Below are 16,381 nucleotides of genomic sequence, written 5' to 3'. Positions count from 1 at the left end.
GATAAATAGATCTGAGAATTATCTGCATTGAATCCGTGGAAGTTGATTACTATTGAGGTGTAGTATAGAGGGACAGGCTCAAATTAGCCAATAAACATTTATTAAGCAGCTACTATGTACCAGACACTGTGCTAAGCACCAGTAGGAAGGGAGTACAAAAAGAGGGAAAAGACAGCCCCTGACCTCCAGGAACTCACAATCTAATAGGGGAAACAATAGGCAAACAAATATGTACAAATAAACTATATACACTGGAAAAACAGGAAATAATTGAAAGTGGGAAGGCATTAGAATTGAGGAATTGGGAAAAGCTTACTGTAGAAGATGAGGTTTTAATTGGTCCTTGAAAGATGCCAGAACAACTAGTAGGCTGAAATGAGGGGAGAATATTCCAGGCTTGGGGAACAGCCAGAAAAAATACCTGGAACCAAGAGAGAGAATGTCTTGTTTGTGGATCAGCAAGAAGGCCGGTGTCATTGGATCAAAGAGTGCATGCTGATGATGAATAAGGTATAAGAAGACTGGAAAGGTGGGGTGGAGGTGGGGGGAGGTTGAACCTACACTTTAGGAAAATCACTTTGGTAACTGAATGGAGGATGGATTGGAATAAGGAGAGACTTGAGGCAGGAAGACACCCCCCCCCCCAAAGGCTACTTTAAAGGTTCAAGCATGAGGTGATGAGGGCCTGTACCAGGTGTTGCAGTATCCGAGGAGAGAAGGGAGCATATTTGAGAGATTTCAAACGTGAATTCAACAGGTCTTGGCAACAGATTGGATATGGGGTGGGGGAAGGGAAAGTAGTGTTGAATCAAGGATGAAACCTGAGTTTCGAGGTGGTACCCTTGACACTATTAGGAAAGTGGAAGGAGACAGATGGTGTTTAGGGGGAAAGATAATGAGTTCACTTTTGGACATGTTAAGTTTAAGATGTTTACTGAACATCCAGTTTAAGACATCTGAAAAGTGGTTGGAAATGCAAGATTTAGAGGTCAGCAGAGAGATTAGGGTAGGGTAGGTAGATTTGAAAGTCATCCACATAGAGAGGAGATCACAAAGTGACTTAGTATAGAAGGAGAAGGAAAGAAGGCCTAGGACAGAGCTCTGTTGGACACCTCCAGTTAGATGGTGTGACTTATATGAAGATCAAGCAAAAGAGATAGAGGAGTGGTCTGATTGGTACTTGAGATACCTACAAGTAGTAGACATGACCTGGAAGAAGATTTCAGCAAAGGATATTGAGTAGTCACACAGGAGAGAACCAGGTAGGAGAACCAAGAGAAAACTGTGTCCCAAAAACCTGAAAACTCCCATTATTCCTGTCCCCTTCTTACCTTGGAAGATCCCTCTATCTGTGTCACCCTTTTCTCTAATTGGTCAGTTTTTCCCAGAACCTCCATTTTAAGGAAGAGTGCCCTCGCTAATCATGTTCATTCTTCTTCAGGCTCCACTCCTGACTCCAGACTTCCTTCTCCACCATGCCTCTTTACAGGTACCTTTCCAATCTCCTTCTACCCCCTATCCTCCAGGTTCATAACTAACTACTAGATGATCCCTAAGGTCCTTCTGGCTCTGACATCTTGTGATCTTTTCCTTTTTAATTTGTGTAGGCTGGCATATATTCATAAGTAGGATCCCCAATTTAAAGTTAATTATACCTATTCAGAATGGCCTCCTATTTGAGCCTCTACTTTGGGTCTTTTCCCACTCAATTGCATTTTCCACCCAGCTGCCAGAGTGATTTACCTTAATCATAGATCTAGCCATGTCACCCCATTACTCAGTAAACTCCAATGGCTATTGCCGTTGGGATCAAATATAAACTCCTTTCTTTGGTTATTAAAACTCTTCCCAGCATGGCCTCAATCTGTATTGCCAATTTATTATATGTAATACCCTTCATGTACTTTATGGTTCAGCTATACTGGCTTTCTTGTTCTTCTTCACATGGCACTCCATATATAGTCTCAGTGCCTTTATACAGGCCATCCTCCATTCCTGGAAGGTACTCCCTTCTCACCTATGCCTCATAGACTCTCTTATTTCCTGCAGGACTCATTTTGGGCACCATTTCCTACATTTTGCCTTTCCTGATTTTCACCAACTGCTATTGCCCTCTCTCCTTAAATTACTTTGTATTCTGTATATACTTAAATGTGTACATGTCTTCCCTGGTAGAGTATAAACTCCATGAGAGCTGGGACTATTTCATTTTTTTGTCTTCATGTCGCCCAGTGTAATGCCTGACATATATTAGATGCTTTGAAAATACTTGTTGGTTGATTCATCTAGGTCAGCCTTCTCATTTTATAGATAAGGAAACTGAGGCCCACAGAGGGGAGGGAGCTTGGCCAAGATCAGACAGGTAGTAAATGGTGGAGTTAAGATTCCAACACTGATCCTCTGGTTAAAAATCTGATACTCTTTTCACAACACCATTATAAATCTTTTTGTAATAGTATTTACGTTTAAGATAATTTTGCTGTATTAAAATAATAATCACTTTATGGTTACAAGGCAATTTGCATACATTATCTAATTACATCTTGATAATAACCCTTCAAGATTGGATTTTACTAATGAGAAATCTGAGGGCAGAGAAGCGACTTGAATATGGTCACAACTGTTATGTTGTAGTGTCAAAATTAAATCTCCTTTCTACTGACATAGTCTAGTAGTCTTATTATAACATGTTAAAGCAGTGCTGGATTTAGAGTCAGAGGACATGGATTGATTGTCCCATTTCTGTACTTACTCTCCCTACATGGGGCAAGTCACTTAACCTCTCTGAACCAACTTCAGTTTCCTTGTGTATAAAATCAGGGTATTGGTCTACATGGGGTCTGAGTCCTTTGGAGCTCTAAGTCCTATGATCCTGTTTGTCCCTAGTTTCTGTGCTCCTCTATGTTTTTTCCCACCCCTTACTTTGTTTCCTAGCTTTCTTTCCTGTGTTTAGTTCTCCTGGGCACCATTTTATTCCCACAGATTCTTCTAAAGAGGCAGAGCATTGTGGGGCTACATTGCTACAGCTCAAGAATCCCTGGTGTAATTCTCACTGCCTGATGAAGGGTAACCATTTGGAATTGGTCTGAATGGTGATGTATGTTTGACAGTGTGCAAATGTGGTCGATTATTAAATAATTAACTAGACCTTTTCTAATAGAGAATTAAGTCCACTAGTTCATAATTTATAGATCCAATCTGACAGAGTCAGAAGCTGCAGGGGTCATTTTAGCCAAACACTTGAGAATCTGGAGAGTTTTCTTAGTAATTAGCTTTGCTCTGCTTTTGGTGGAGCAAACCACACTCTCAGGGCAGAAAGGAGCAAGAAAGAACCCAGAGCCTGTTACTGCAGTGTTAACTATTGTCTGACTGGAAATGTACTTTTGTCTGTGAAGTAATAAACAATTGAACAGTCTAAAGTTAGGTTATGGAGGTTTTCTTAGTCTGACAACTGAGTGGTTGTCATTAGTTTCTTTAGCTGAGATCCTGCTTTATAATATTATGATCCCCCATTTTGACAGCTGGGTGTCAAAATTACTAATAACTCCTATTTCTAAATTAGAATCACTTTAAGATTTATAGAATGCTTTCACCACACCAACCCATTAATGCAGATTGTATTTTTACTTTGCAGATGAGTTTTTGAGAGGTTGAGTGGTTTGCCCAGTCATAGATCTAGGATTCAAACCCAGGCCTACTGACACCAAATCCAGGGCTTTTCCCATTATGCTATGTTGTCTTATCAGAAGTGGGTTAACTGTAATGCCTAAAGTTGTTGTGTTCTAAGGGAAACAAAGCATGATGGACCTGTCCTTTGTGGGATCTTAGAGGCCATCTAGTCCAACCAACCAACCCCCCCCCCCCCAAAAAAAAAGAACTGAGGCCCAGAAAGAAATGACTAAGCAGAGCCAGATTATGAACCTTTGGTTCCACTTTTATTATTCCCTTAGAACATGCTGCCTTGTCGTCCTCAAGTGAGAGGACTCTGAAGTTTGCTAAGAGTTTATATGTGTAACTTCTCAAGACCCCTATAAGATAGGTGCTACAAGTTGTATTATGCCTATTTTATAATTGAGAAAGAGGGAAGTAGAAGTGACTTGCCTGTGCTCACCTAACTAAAAACTAACGAAAGGGAAGAAAATTGTCTTTGGATCATGAAGCATTTTTTTTCTGTGTGGAAAGAAGAAACACCCATTGCAATGACATTATTCACCTTTACTGTGATGTTTTGTGGTTTATAAAACTTTTCCTATAACAACCCTTAGGGTTAGTTGTAGTATCCTCATTACAGATGAAGGAATCTGGTCCAAAGAGAAAAAGAGATTTTTGTTTTGAGGGTCACAGACAATAAATGGCAGAATCAGGATCTAGGATTTTCTGACTTGTGACAGCATGAAAGGAACACTAAACTTTAAAAAAACCTGGATTTGGGCTCCAGTTCTCTCATTTGTTAGATGTGTAACATTAAGTGACACACAACCAGAGAAGTAACCTGCTGTAGTACATATACAGAGTGCTGAATTTGGAATCTGAAAACCACAATTCAGATACTACCGTAGGTGATCCATGGGCAAATCACTTAACTTCTCAAAGCCTCAATTTTCTCATCTGCAAAAAGGAGGTCATAATATTTGATCTGCCTACCTCTCATAGTTGTTATGAGAAAAGAATTTTTGATACCTTGAATGATGCCTGGCAGATACTAGACACTTAATGCATGCTTATTGGTAGATTACTTCTCTGAGTTTTGTTTCTTCAGTATGTAGATTGTGGGGGTTGGATTAGATTATTTCTAAGGTCCCTCCCAGGTCATAGTCTAACATTAATACCTAAGTATATTGTAGCTAACAAAGAAAGCAGCTGATCTTCTTACATTTTGTTTATACTTTCTTTATCTAATTACTATCTAATTACTTGTAGGGACAGAACAGGAAATTAGACCTGGTGTTTTTGTATCTCAAGATAATACTGATCTTTTCAGGCTTAGAAATTAGTTACGGTATCCTGCCAGCTATCACTGGATAAGACAGAAGTAGCAGGAATTATTTCAAATCATCATTTTAACCTCCTAGTTACTGACAACTTAGAAGTAATAAGATATTATTTATCTATTAAAGAGTACTTTCCTTCAGAATACTTACTGGGTAAGGTATGTGGGATGGGTTTCCAAAATATAATTTGAATAGACTAGGGCCCCTATATTCTAAAAATGAACTGGCTTTGTGCCTAGTCATGGTAATAGCTTCAAAAATACATTATGTCATATAGTTACAAAGTATTTTGACTACATTCTGTGATCCTCACAACAATTCTATGTCAGATATTCTTCCTCAGCAGCTACAGACTTCTAGAAATGAAATTACTTATCCAAGGTCAAACTGCTACTAGAGTGACATTCAGGAGAGCCAAATTCAAATCTTCTGACTCCAATTCCATTCCTTTCTGTTATGCCACCATTGTATTAAGAATATTTCTAAATCACCCACAAATAATTGTCTTGTTAACTCTAAGTGTATGATGGTTGTCTGTGCCAGTGTCTTCAAAGTAAGGATAGGCACTAACTGAGGGACTATGGCCTGACACCAAGAGATGTGTCATCAACTAGATGGTTGTTAGATATACTCTCCCTTTGATAGCCCATTGTGGGGCTTCTTTCCAGTTAGAGTTATCTTTACCCTTTCCACCCAACATTCCCCTAATGCATCCTGTTCTTCTGCTATGCAAATTCCCAGCCTTTCCTTCTTGGGTAATGTGAGGAGAGAAGAAAAATTGGCTCCTACAGGCAATTATAAGCTAACCACTACCTGAGGACCTCCTGCTGTGCAGATGTACAGTACCTTCACATGCATACCACTGATTACTCACCCATGTCTCCCAAGGTCACCTCTTGGAATCAGGAGTAATGGCCAGATAAGAGCCCTTATTCCCCCACTTTTCATTTACAGTGGCTTAGCCAGTTGAACAGAATAAGCAGGCATGGATGGGTTACCAAGGATTATAGATCTCATTACATTAACTTTCACCCTAAACTCACTTCTCTCAAAAATTTCTCTAGGATACTAGGATACTACCATTGGATACCTCGGATACCACCATCCTTCCATTCTTCTAGATTTGAAACATTGCTATCATCTTAAACTACTCACTCTCCTTCACTCCACACATCTAATCAGGTACATGATCTTGCCATTTCTACCTCCACATCTCTCAAATCTGGCCCCTTCTTTTTACTCACAGTCTCTACCCTAGTTGAAACCCTCATCACTTGTCACTTGGACTATATATTACATTAGACTTCTTCATTGATCTCCCTGCCTCTCTCTAATCTGTCCTCCACAAGACTGCCAGAAATAATTTATAAATAAGTAGATATACACATGGTGGATTGGGTGTCTGCTCACATTTTTTAGTCATGGTAGATAATTTTAAAAAAAAATTGAAGACCACTGTTCTATAAGAACAGAACTTAAGTTTCCCCTTCTTGTTTAAAAAAATTAGGAGACCAGCCTACATAAAAAATGATTACAAATATAGAGACGCCCTCTCTCATCAAAGGAGAGAGTAACTCATAACAACCAGAAGCATAAACTCAAAGGGAAAAAAATGGAATTTCCATAAGTACTATATTAATACCTAGGGGAAAAAAATCAGACAAGAGGTGGGTTTTTTATTTGTTTTTAATGAAGTGAAAGCTCTGGAGGAAAATTGGAAGGAGAATAAATAACCTAGAAGAGAATTTGGCAAACCTCACCAGGTAACAAGCTCTCTAAGAAGTAGAGTAGACCAAACTGAAATGAGTAATTCTATGAAACAGCAATAAATATTAGGAGAAAATCAAGATTGAAACATAGAAAAAAAATTTGAAGTCTGATATTAAAACTGACCTAGAAAAACAATTGACCTTGGAAAGCAGGTCAAGGAGACGTAATTTAAGAGTCATTGGACTCCTAGAAAAACATGATTTAAAAAAACAAATCCTAGGACTATAGGAAATCATAAATTAAAACTATCCAGATCTATTAGAACCAGAGGACAAAGTGAGGATAGAAAGAATCCACCAATTATCTCCTAAAAGGAATTCTAAAAGGAAAAGTCCCAGGAACATTATAGCCAAAATCTAGAGCTGCCACATCAAAAGTAATACATGCATCCAGAAAGAAGTTCCATACACCAAGGAACCAGTCAGGATCACACAAAACTTGGCAGCTTCTACTTAAATGAAAGCTATTAAAATACAGCATTCTAGAAGGCCAAAAAGAGAAAAAGGCTTATAATCAAGAATAACTTAACGAGCAAAGCTAAGTATAATGGGGGGGGGGGGGCAGTGACGGAATGGAATAGAGGACTTTTCAGGTGTTGGCCCTGAATAGGGACTTAGAAATACAAATGTGAGTGGAGAAACTAGAAAGGTGAATTTATTTGAGCATTTGGAAGGAGCCATATGAAGTACTAATATTCTAGTTGGGGAGAAGAGACAAATGTCAAAACCTTAATGTCTTCAAAGGGTATTAGGTAGTTAAATATGAAAAACAGTACCTGGGGAATGGATTGGTTTTGTTCCAAGGGTGTGAAGGGGAGAAAAGAGTGAAAGGGTCAAAGGAATACATTAGTATAGAAATAGGGAAGGGGTAAGACTTTGTATTTCTCAAAATTTAGAGTGCGTAAGGAAAAATTGGGAGGGGATTAGAGGACGATTAAACATATACAGACAGTTTGGTGGAAGTAGGTATTGGGGAGAATAGGACTTAAAAGTGGAAAGATAATGCCATGAAGGGCATAGTGGAAAGTAAAACAAACTTTTAGAAATAATTTGTGGAATTTATTGTATACTTTTTTAAAGAAAACAGTTATGAAATGATTCACAGGTTCACATATAATCTTTGTTCTGCTGTGTATATGGAGATGCTCTTTTTTGATGTTTTTAGTTCAGAATTTTAAAAAAGTTTTGTAAATGCTTTTCTTTTTACAACGATGTCACATCTCAATGACTTTCTGTATAAAAACCTCCCTTGTAACAAAAGTTAGAATACACTGACCTAGTCTTGACCACATCAAGACCTCACCTAAAATTCCACTGTACTTCTCTCCAGAGAAAGATTCCTCAGTTTTCACCCTGAAAATCATTAAGTCATTGTTCTTGCATTTGTTAGCTGTTTAGTGCTAGAAGAGATTGAATGAAAAAGCAAGAAAAGAGTATAAATAAAACATTTTAAAACTATGTAATAGAAGACAAAAAAGAATTCAGAAGAGAACAAGGCAATTTTGCTATTGCTTTGTTGAATTTAATATTTACTTTTAAAAAATTATGTAATAGGAGTTCATAATTTCATGTGTTCATAAGTTCATTATTTTCTTTTTCTGTTGACTAAGTTCATGAGAAAAGAAAAAGAAATGGACAGTGTTCTCAATTGGCAGCCAGGAGACCTGGCTCCTATTTCTTTTCTATCCCCTTTTCCCTATTCCTTTCCCCCATTTCTTCCTTTTGAGATTATAATATCCTGTCTTTAGGACTTCACAAGATTGTTGTGATGATCAATGAAACAGTGATGTGGAAACACTATATAAATGCATTGTATTATTGTTATTAATTGGAATATTGTATTGATAACTGTCCTAGGTCAAGCTCCAGTGTTCATACTGAGTAGCCAAGGTTTTGGGGAATAGATGCTCATTTCTGTTTTGTGTCCTGTACATTTCTATATGTCCTATAAGTTTCTCAATTAGGAAATAGCTTGATAGTTATTTTTCTTGTTTTGAAGTTTTTTAAAGCCTTTTTGTCAATAGGTCAAGGTCTATGAGATTAAAGCCACCAAATTTAGTGTCATAAATGGCAGGTAGGAACCAGGGAAAACATATTTTAAGCAAAATAGACCTGTGTGCTGGACTACAAAGATCATAGGTTGTGTTTTGGTCAATACCCAGTGACTGTATAGGGACCATAGAGGGAGATGGGATTCCTCCAGATGAGTTAGTTTATAAGTGAATGTGCAAGGTTTTGAGGCTTTAGTGGTTCACACTGAGGGAAGGGAGGAGGTGGGTCCCCAAAGATTTGTTAGTTTTTTTTCCTGCCTTTTGGAATGGCAGTGCTAGTTAGTATAGCAGTATCTTCAACATCTGCGGTGTAAATAGGATAGTTTGTGTTTGTTTCACTTAAGCCAGTGAAAAGCCAAGCAGTGGTTTATGCTTACTGGCTCATCAGACTATTTGGTAGCTGGTATATTGTAAAGACAGAGCCCCTTTTGAAAGGAAAGTACTTATGAATACAGAGATATTTTGTTCTTTGAGTCTGAGTTCAGCTGCTTAATGGCTTGTGACCTTGGGCACATCACTTAACCATCCTTGTAGTCCTATATCTGTGATCTGTCCTTTGACCACATAAGTGATTCGAATATATTTTTATTTTATATTTTATTATGAGTATAACAATTCAGTATAAAAAAGAACAAGATTGTGTATGAAACTAAGTATAATTTTTTGAAAGGAAAGAAGTTTCAGGAAATGGCTGGAGTAGACATAACACACAGCCCAACTTTCCTTTTGTAGAACTGATTTCTAATCTATCTGGTCACAGTTGTACTAAAAACTTAAGATTTCATTGAACTTAGGTCCAAATCCTGTCTTTGTCATTTACTACTAGGCAAGTTGCTTGGCTCTTGGGCCTTCAGTTTCCTCATCTTTAAAAGGACTAGATGCCTTGCAAGGTTCTGTCCAGCTCTGAATATGATTCTATGAGAAATAGATTATAGAACTATTTGTCCTAGGCAATATTATTCACTTAAAGATTTATTGACAACCTACTGTGTGTGTAACATTGTGCTTACTTCTTTGGAGAATACCAATATGTCTGACATTGTTTCTTTCCCTTTGAGGATTAGTAATCTAGTTAGGGAGATAAGGTATATACACATGTTAAAGTAAAGACTACAGTGGTATATAAGTATTGAGTAGTTATATATGTAATATTACTTTCTCTACCTTAGAACACTAGTTGAGTCCACACACTGAATGAAACAAAACAAAATTTAATTTCAATTTTGAAATTCTATTTTTATTTTTAAGTGCTAGTTGGTAAAATGGAATGAGTCAATTGCTTGGATTACAATAATGGCATTGGTGATTGTTGATGTTATCATTACTGTATGAAGTTCCCAAACAATAGTATTAAACTAATATCTCACTCTGTGTAGGAACAGAGTTTTTTTAGTTACAGCTAAAGGGAGTGATTTAGCTCAATTTTTGGCAAGTATTAAGAAAGTGCTGTAATCTCAATAATCAGTGTACCTTTATTTAGTACATTGATCCTCTGGTACCTCTATAGTACCTTTAACTTTGAGCATCTACCCTGGAAAGGCATCTACTGAGGTGAAAATTCCAGGCCTTAACAGATAACTTGTGTATAAAATTTTGGGTCTTACTAGTAGGTGCATCTGATCCTTCCATGTTGGTCTTCCTACTGTGCATGTCTCTGCAGTGCTCAAAAAGTTTCAATGTCTTCATTGTTTATTGGATAGATAAGTTATTTAGTGTGATTTTTGAAAAGTCCTCTGTGATATCACCCCACCTACCTATGTAGACTTACCTTCTGCTGTTCTGCCTCTTTGTTACAGACAAACCGGATTACTCATTAATTTTTACCCACCACCAAATTATTTTTTCCTCTTCTGTTCTCACTGTACTTTCTGCATTTCTTGGATACTTAAACAAATTTCTGTTGCATTTTTTGATCTGCATAACTTTTCTCCTCAATTAAATTGTAAACTACTTGAGTGGATACTGTTTTTTATTTATCTTTGTACCATATGTGTGCTAATAAGCCAATAATAGTTATGTTTAAATATTGAATGGTTGGATCCCAAATCCTTTTTTTTTTCTGGAAACATGAGACATCCAAGATTTCCTTGCAAAAGTCTCAAATGATCCTTCATAATATGGGAAGAACTGTATCATTTTAAGGATAGTTTGGATTTTCATACAGCAGTAAGTACTGTGGTTGATAACATTTAAGAGAGATTTGTTGCTAAGTCATAGAGCCAGAGGTATTAGAAAGAATGGTATTTGTGAGCCATTCCTTCCCTCTGTTCCCCATTACATTTTTTTAAGTAACCATTTGTTCATTTTGTTTCTGCAGTTGGAGAAAACAAGGGGTCTAAACAAGGCCTTACCCCTAGTTGGCTCTGAATTAAGTGACTACCAGAACTTTAACATCAAGTCCAGCTTTGCAAGCCAACCTGTCTGACATGTCGGGACCCGTGCCAAGCAGGGCCAGAGTTTACACTGATGTTAACACGCACAGACCCCGGGAGTACTGGGACTACGAGTCACATGTGGTGGAATGGGGGTAATTGTCTCCACTTGCTTCACTATTTCCCCAAGGGCCCTGAGCCTTGTTGGATTTGGCTTTATGTCTGGAAAGCTACCTGTTCGTACAGCTGTAATACATCAGGGTCGAGACCAGTGTCCCAGCTTGCATACATCTCTTAGATTTGCAAATTCTGTTACTGTCCTGAAGAAATAATTTTGTTTCATTGGCCTCACTATTTAAAAATACAGTGAATCCTAGCATTCTTTTCCCTGGCATAAAGCATTTACCTTAGGTGTAACTGTTAGGTATGAAGCAAATTAGACTTCTATGGAAATATTTCATTAACCCAAAGAATTTTGAGGATAGTATAGCAGTTGCTACTTAGATACATTAAGGAAACCCCCAAATCTTGTCCAAGGTACTCTTAAGAATAGGGAACTTTCTTTTGCCACCCTTCAGGATTTTGAGGTGAATCTTGAATATTATTCCCTTTTTTTATGAAATACAAAATAAAATCCCTAAATGCTTGTCTTTGTCAGAAGACAATGTCCTTGGAATTTGACCCAAATGTTCACTGGAGCAGTTACAGTGTCATTCAGTGAAGCTTGTTTAATGGTGGTAGTACCCATTTCCTCCTCGAAGTGGTGCATATTTATCAGGTCATACCCTGAGTGTAAGCACAAAAAAAAAAAAAAAGTAATAAAAATACATACAGGAGGACTGCTGTTTCCTTCCTATCGTATCCATCTCTTTCAAGTTTTTGGCATACTGCCATTTAGTTTGCTTGAATTCCTTCATTTATGTGTTTATAGAAGAGTAGAAATGGGACAACTAAGCTTAACTTGTCCAAAGTGTAAAGCATTTATTCCATAGCAGTTATCATTTTCACATTTATAATACTTCAGGCCTTTCCATTATGTCTGGGTCCCTTTTAATTGTTTGAATAAAATAGGTGGCCAATTAACTATTTAGTTGACTTCTAGAATAAAACTTTAGTGCTCATAAAAGGGACCTGTTTGGTACTTGTGTGGAGCAAAATTATTCAGAGTAGGAAACAGTAGAAATGAACATTTCATTAACCTCTAGTATGTGATAAAGCAGAAGAAAAGACCTGTCTCCATGGTTCATGAACTACAGAATAGCCTACCAAAAATTTCTTCTTTCCTTTCTAGGCTTTAAATGGGGCTGTCCTTTAAGATGTACATTACAAAAAACAGAGTTTACTGGGTTTTTACAAATGCAAATATAGGTACAGTCATTTTTAAAACCTCTTTGTTCATTTCCTGGTTAGACGAGATAGGCCCTTATAAGAAGATTTGTTTCTTGGTAGTAAATAAATGTGAAGTCTTGTGAGGCTGATGGTGTCCTTTGTTTACAGAAACCAAGACGACTATCAACTAGTTCGAAAGTTAGGCCGGGGTAAATACAGTGAAGTATTTGAAGCCATCAACATCACAAATAATGAAAAAGTAGTTGTTAAAATTCTCAAGGTAAGTGAAGGGAGAAATTTTAATATTCAGAGATAATTTGAAATGGGGTCTCATTACTGTTTTAGTAGTAGGAAAAACATTAGGCATTAATACCTTGAATTTATATATATCACTTGTGACTTTTCAATGGATTTTTATTTATTTATTTATTTTTTGGGTGAGGCAGTTGGGGTTAAGTGACTTGCCCAGGGTCACACAGCTAGTGAGTATTATGTGTCTGAGGCCAGGCTGGTACTCTATCCACTGCGCCACCTAGCTGCCCCAGGTTTTTATATTTTTATACCGGTCTTATTTTCTAATAACTATGTGAAGTAGGTAAAGCAAGTTTCACATTTTGAGGTATAGTGGATGTAAGTGACTTGTCTGAGGTCACAACTAGCTAGTTAGTAGCAAAACCAAGGTTAGAATCCAGCTCTTAATAACTTATGCTTCCATACTACCCAGTATTATTTCTCTGTATGTTGATATGTGGAGGACAGCAAAAACGTTTTAAATACAATTCTTGTTCTCTGGAAGCTTAACTGATTAACTGGTCAGATGAACATTTTAGAATGAGAGAAATAAGGGAGTTGTGAAAGTTTGGAGAAAAGAGAAATCATTTCTAGCTACTGGGAACAAGAAATGCTTCACAACTGGGCCTTAAAAAGCTGGTAGGGTTAAGCAGCTGGGGAGAGGTATTCTAGAAGGACCAAATGACTTCCAAATTCTCTTCCAGTTTCAAAATTCTGTATTTTTTATATTCTATACAGCTGGGAATCAAAATTTTCTAGCTGGGGAGGTGTGTTAACAAAAGGAAAATAGTGTTTTAGCTGCAATTGACAAAGTGGATTTGAAGGGTTAAGACCAGAAGCAGGAAGACAGATTAGAGGCTCTGTTAGTAATCCAGATATGTAAGATGTGAAGGTCCTGAGTAATGTTTTGGGGGTGAAAAATTTTTGTATAACACATGTTCACACACTCTCCCCAAAGTGTGAGAGAGAGAGAGAGAGAGTGTGTGTGCGTGCGTGCGTGCGTGTGTGTGTGTGTGTGTGTGTGTGTGTGTGTGTGTGTGAGAGAGAGAGAGAGAGACTATGAACCTGGGCTTCTGGGTCAGTTGATTAAAAAGGGATTGATATTTATTTATTGAATGCCGAGTATGTGTAAGCCACAACCTTGTAAAGAAGTAAAAACAAGCATCTAATTACCAAAAAAGTTAATGTTGTTAAAGTGACAAGACTAGTTAAAACAAACAAGTCACTAAAAATGATAGTTATATAGTAGGATGCAAGTTTCTTGAGGACAGGGACTACAGTCTCATTTTTCAGAGTGCCTAGCACATGGTAGGTGCTTAATAAATGCATTAATTGAAGGCAATATAGGATATATGCTAAATGAAGGCTATATAGACCAATGTTGCTGAGGTTAAGAAGAAAAAGAGGGCATCGATTATGGGTGAGAGTACATGGCTATTGTGGCCCCTTCCAATTGAAAAATTATGTGATTATGTGACTCTAGTATTATAATCAGGAAAGGATTCATGGAAGGAAACAGTTGGGTCTAGACCAGGGCCTCGAAGGTGGATAGGATTCAGGTAAAGGGCAGTGAGTTGGAGAGGTGGTAATATCATGTAGTTTGGCAGAAATATGAATGGTTTGTTCACTGTCCCCTAAATAACAGCTATATGGCAGAGGGTTCCTCTGTTGTTAATTAGTAATTCTAGTTACAATGGATACGTTGGCGCTTTGAATTCAAGACCAATGAGTTTAAATTGTGAAGGACTTTGAGAGTAGCTTGGAGAGACGGGGCATTTAACTTCCCGGCTGCTGTTTTAAATTTTTACTTTTTAAACCTTTACAAAGAGGAATAGTTAAGATTGCATTGGATTTTCATGAGAGTGTATTATAGACCATAGCCATTTCCATGCAAGCTATGTTAGCTACTGTGACCACAAAGGTCCTATTTTGTGCATATCTGAATATAACTATGGTAGTCATATCTTTGTGCATCTTTTTTATATACTGAAATACTCTTGAATATCATATTTTACTAACATGACTTTCTCCCCTTTTTAGCCTGTAAAGAAGAAGAAAATCAAGCGTGAAATAAAGATTTTGGAGAATCTTCGAGGTGGCCCCAATATAATCACGCTGGCAGATATAGTAAAAGACCCTGTGGTGAGTATGGTAGATGTTAGCAAAGCCCACTGAGGTTGGGTTTGACTTAGAATAAAACTGGCCTCTTTCTGTTTTTCCCTCTGCCCTTAAGTCCTACTTTTGAAATGCTTAATCAGATCAACCATTTAATCAGTTTAGCTTCTTTCTTTCAAAGAGACCTCCACCCACAGACTATTTCTTATTCTTCTAGGATAAGAGACTGATAGCACTGGAAACTGAAATGTGTTAATCCATTTTGCAAACTCAGGTCCGATGCAGATGGGCACGCATTTTGGGCTGCCTAGAGCCTGGTGAGACTTCAGCTCCATGTCTTCTGTCTGAATCCATCCCAGAAATTACCTAAGTGTGGTGATTATCTGAGGGGGGGAGGGATCTTAGCACTAGAGGGTTTTCTACTACTGAGGCTGAGGCCGAGACTGCCAAACTCACCACAAAGAGCCTGCAAAACACTGTACCAGTCAAAGATTTCAGTGTTGTTGCTAATTTTTGTTTTCTTTTTTTCCCCAGTCACGAACACCTGCCTTGGTTTTTGAACACGTAAACAACACAGACTTCAAGGTATAATATGTGACAGCCCTTTTCAGTTGTTGATTTTCGATCTGTTACATGACTTTTAACTAAAAATGATGCCATCAGAAGGGCCTGCATCTAAGTTACTTTAAGAGGAAGCATGTCATCTTGACATAGTATATATTTTAAGACGTAAAAACTTAACAATCTTTGTATTTTGCCACTCCGCTCATTTGATAGTGCCTAACAAAAATCTGTACTTCATTTCTCACCATTCTGACCCACTTGCTGAAAGATTTCCCCTAATGTCTGAACAGAAGAAAGCAGTACTGCATGCTTAGTTTGGATCTACTCTGAGATGTGGTTTCTAAGAACACATTATTGTGTTTAAAAATAAGCAAGGATCTTCTTTGCCTTAGTACAGGGGTGGGGAACCTGTGGCCTGGAGGCCTTAGGATAATTATGAAGCTCTTCTTACCTTAAGATAATTATGAAGAACTTCTAAAATGCTTTTAATGCTTGATATGACAGTAGATCAAATCCTGTTAGAACACATATGACTTTTACATGAAATGACCAAAAGTTGTCTAGACTATGGGAGCTTAGAGAATTTTGGAGTTATAAAGAGATTTGACATGCATTTCATATTTCACATCATTCTTGTAACAGTAATGTTGAATCTCAAAAATTTTCCTTTGGCAGCCAAAAAAAAAAAGAGAAACATTTTGTTTAGAATCAGATTAATAATACCCAGAAAAGCCCTCTTAGCACATCATCATCCATTTATTAAACAACCAAAAAAGGCTGCAGCTCTTTGGAAACTGAAGAAGAGATTATCAGATTTTGCTGTATTTGCTTTTGAATTGGGACTAGGATAAAAGCACTGTTGAATTGGCTCTGCATGTTTGGCACCATTTTGATCCTAC

The 16,381-nt window shown here is 37.5% G+C and overlaps 1 protein-coding gene across 4 annotated transcripts in view; it reads left to right on the top strand.

The window, feature by feature from the left end:
* Nucleotides 1-16,381, top strand: part of LOC114047051 (casein kinase II subunit alpha) — a 52,953-nt gene that overhangs the window by 20,060 nt on the left and 16,512 nt on the right. The window contains exons 2-6 of one of the 4 annotated variants that reach the window (XM_027867729.1): nt 1,442-1,489; nt 11,129-11,338; nt 12,681-12,792; nt 14,844-14,945; nt 15,453-15,503. In XM_027867729.1, coding sequence (XP_027723530.1) covers nt 11,238-11,338; nt 12,681-12,792; nt 14,844-14,945; nt 15,453-15,503 — 366 coding nt within the window. In that variant the 5' untranslated portion in view covers nt 1,442-1,489; nt 11,129-11,237. Of the gene's footprint in view, nt 1-1,441; nt 1,490-6,055; nt 6,174-11,128; nt 11,339-12,680; nt 12,793-14,843; nt 14,946-15,218; nt 15,236-15,452; nt 15,504-16,381 lie in introns of those variants that run through there. The other 3 variants (XM_027867728.1, XM_027867727.1, XM_027867731.1) reach the window with 3 other exon arrangements.

The sequence above is a fragment of the Vombatus ursinus genome, unplaced genomic scaffold (assembly GCF_900497805.2).
Source record: "Vombatus ursinus unplaced genomic scaffold, bare-nosed wombat genome assembly UNPS02014786.1, whole genome shotgun sequence".
Taxonomy (NCBI): domain Eukaryota; kingdom Metazoa; phylum Chordata; class Mammalia; order Diprotodontia; family Vombatidae; genus Vombatus; species Vombatus ursinus.
This window is presented reverse-complemented; position numbering and strand designations above follow the sequence as displayed.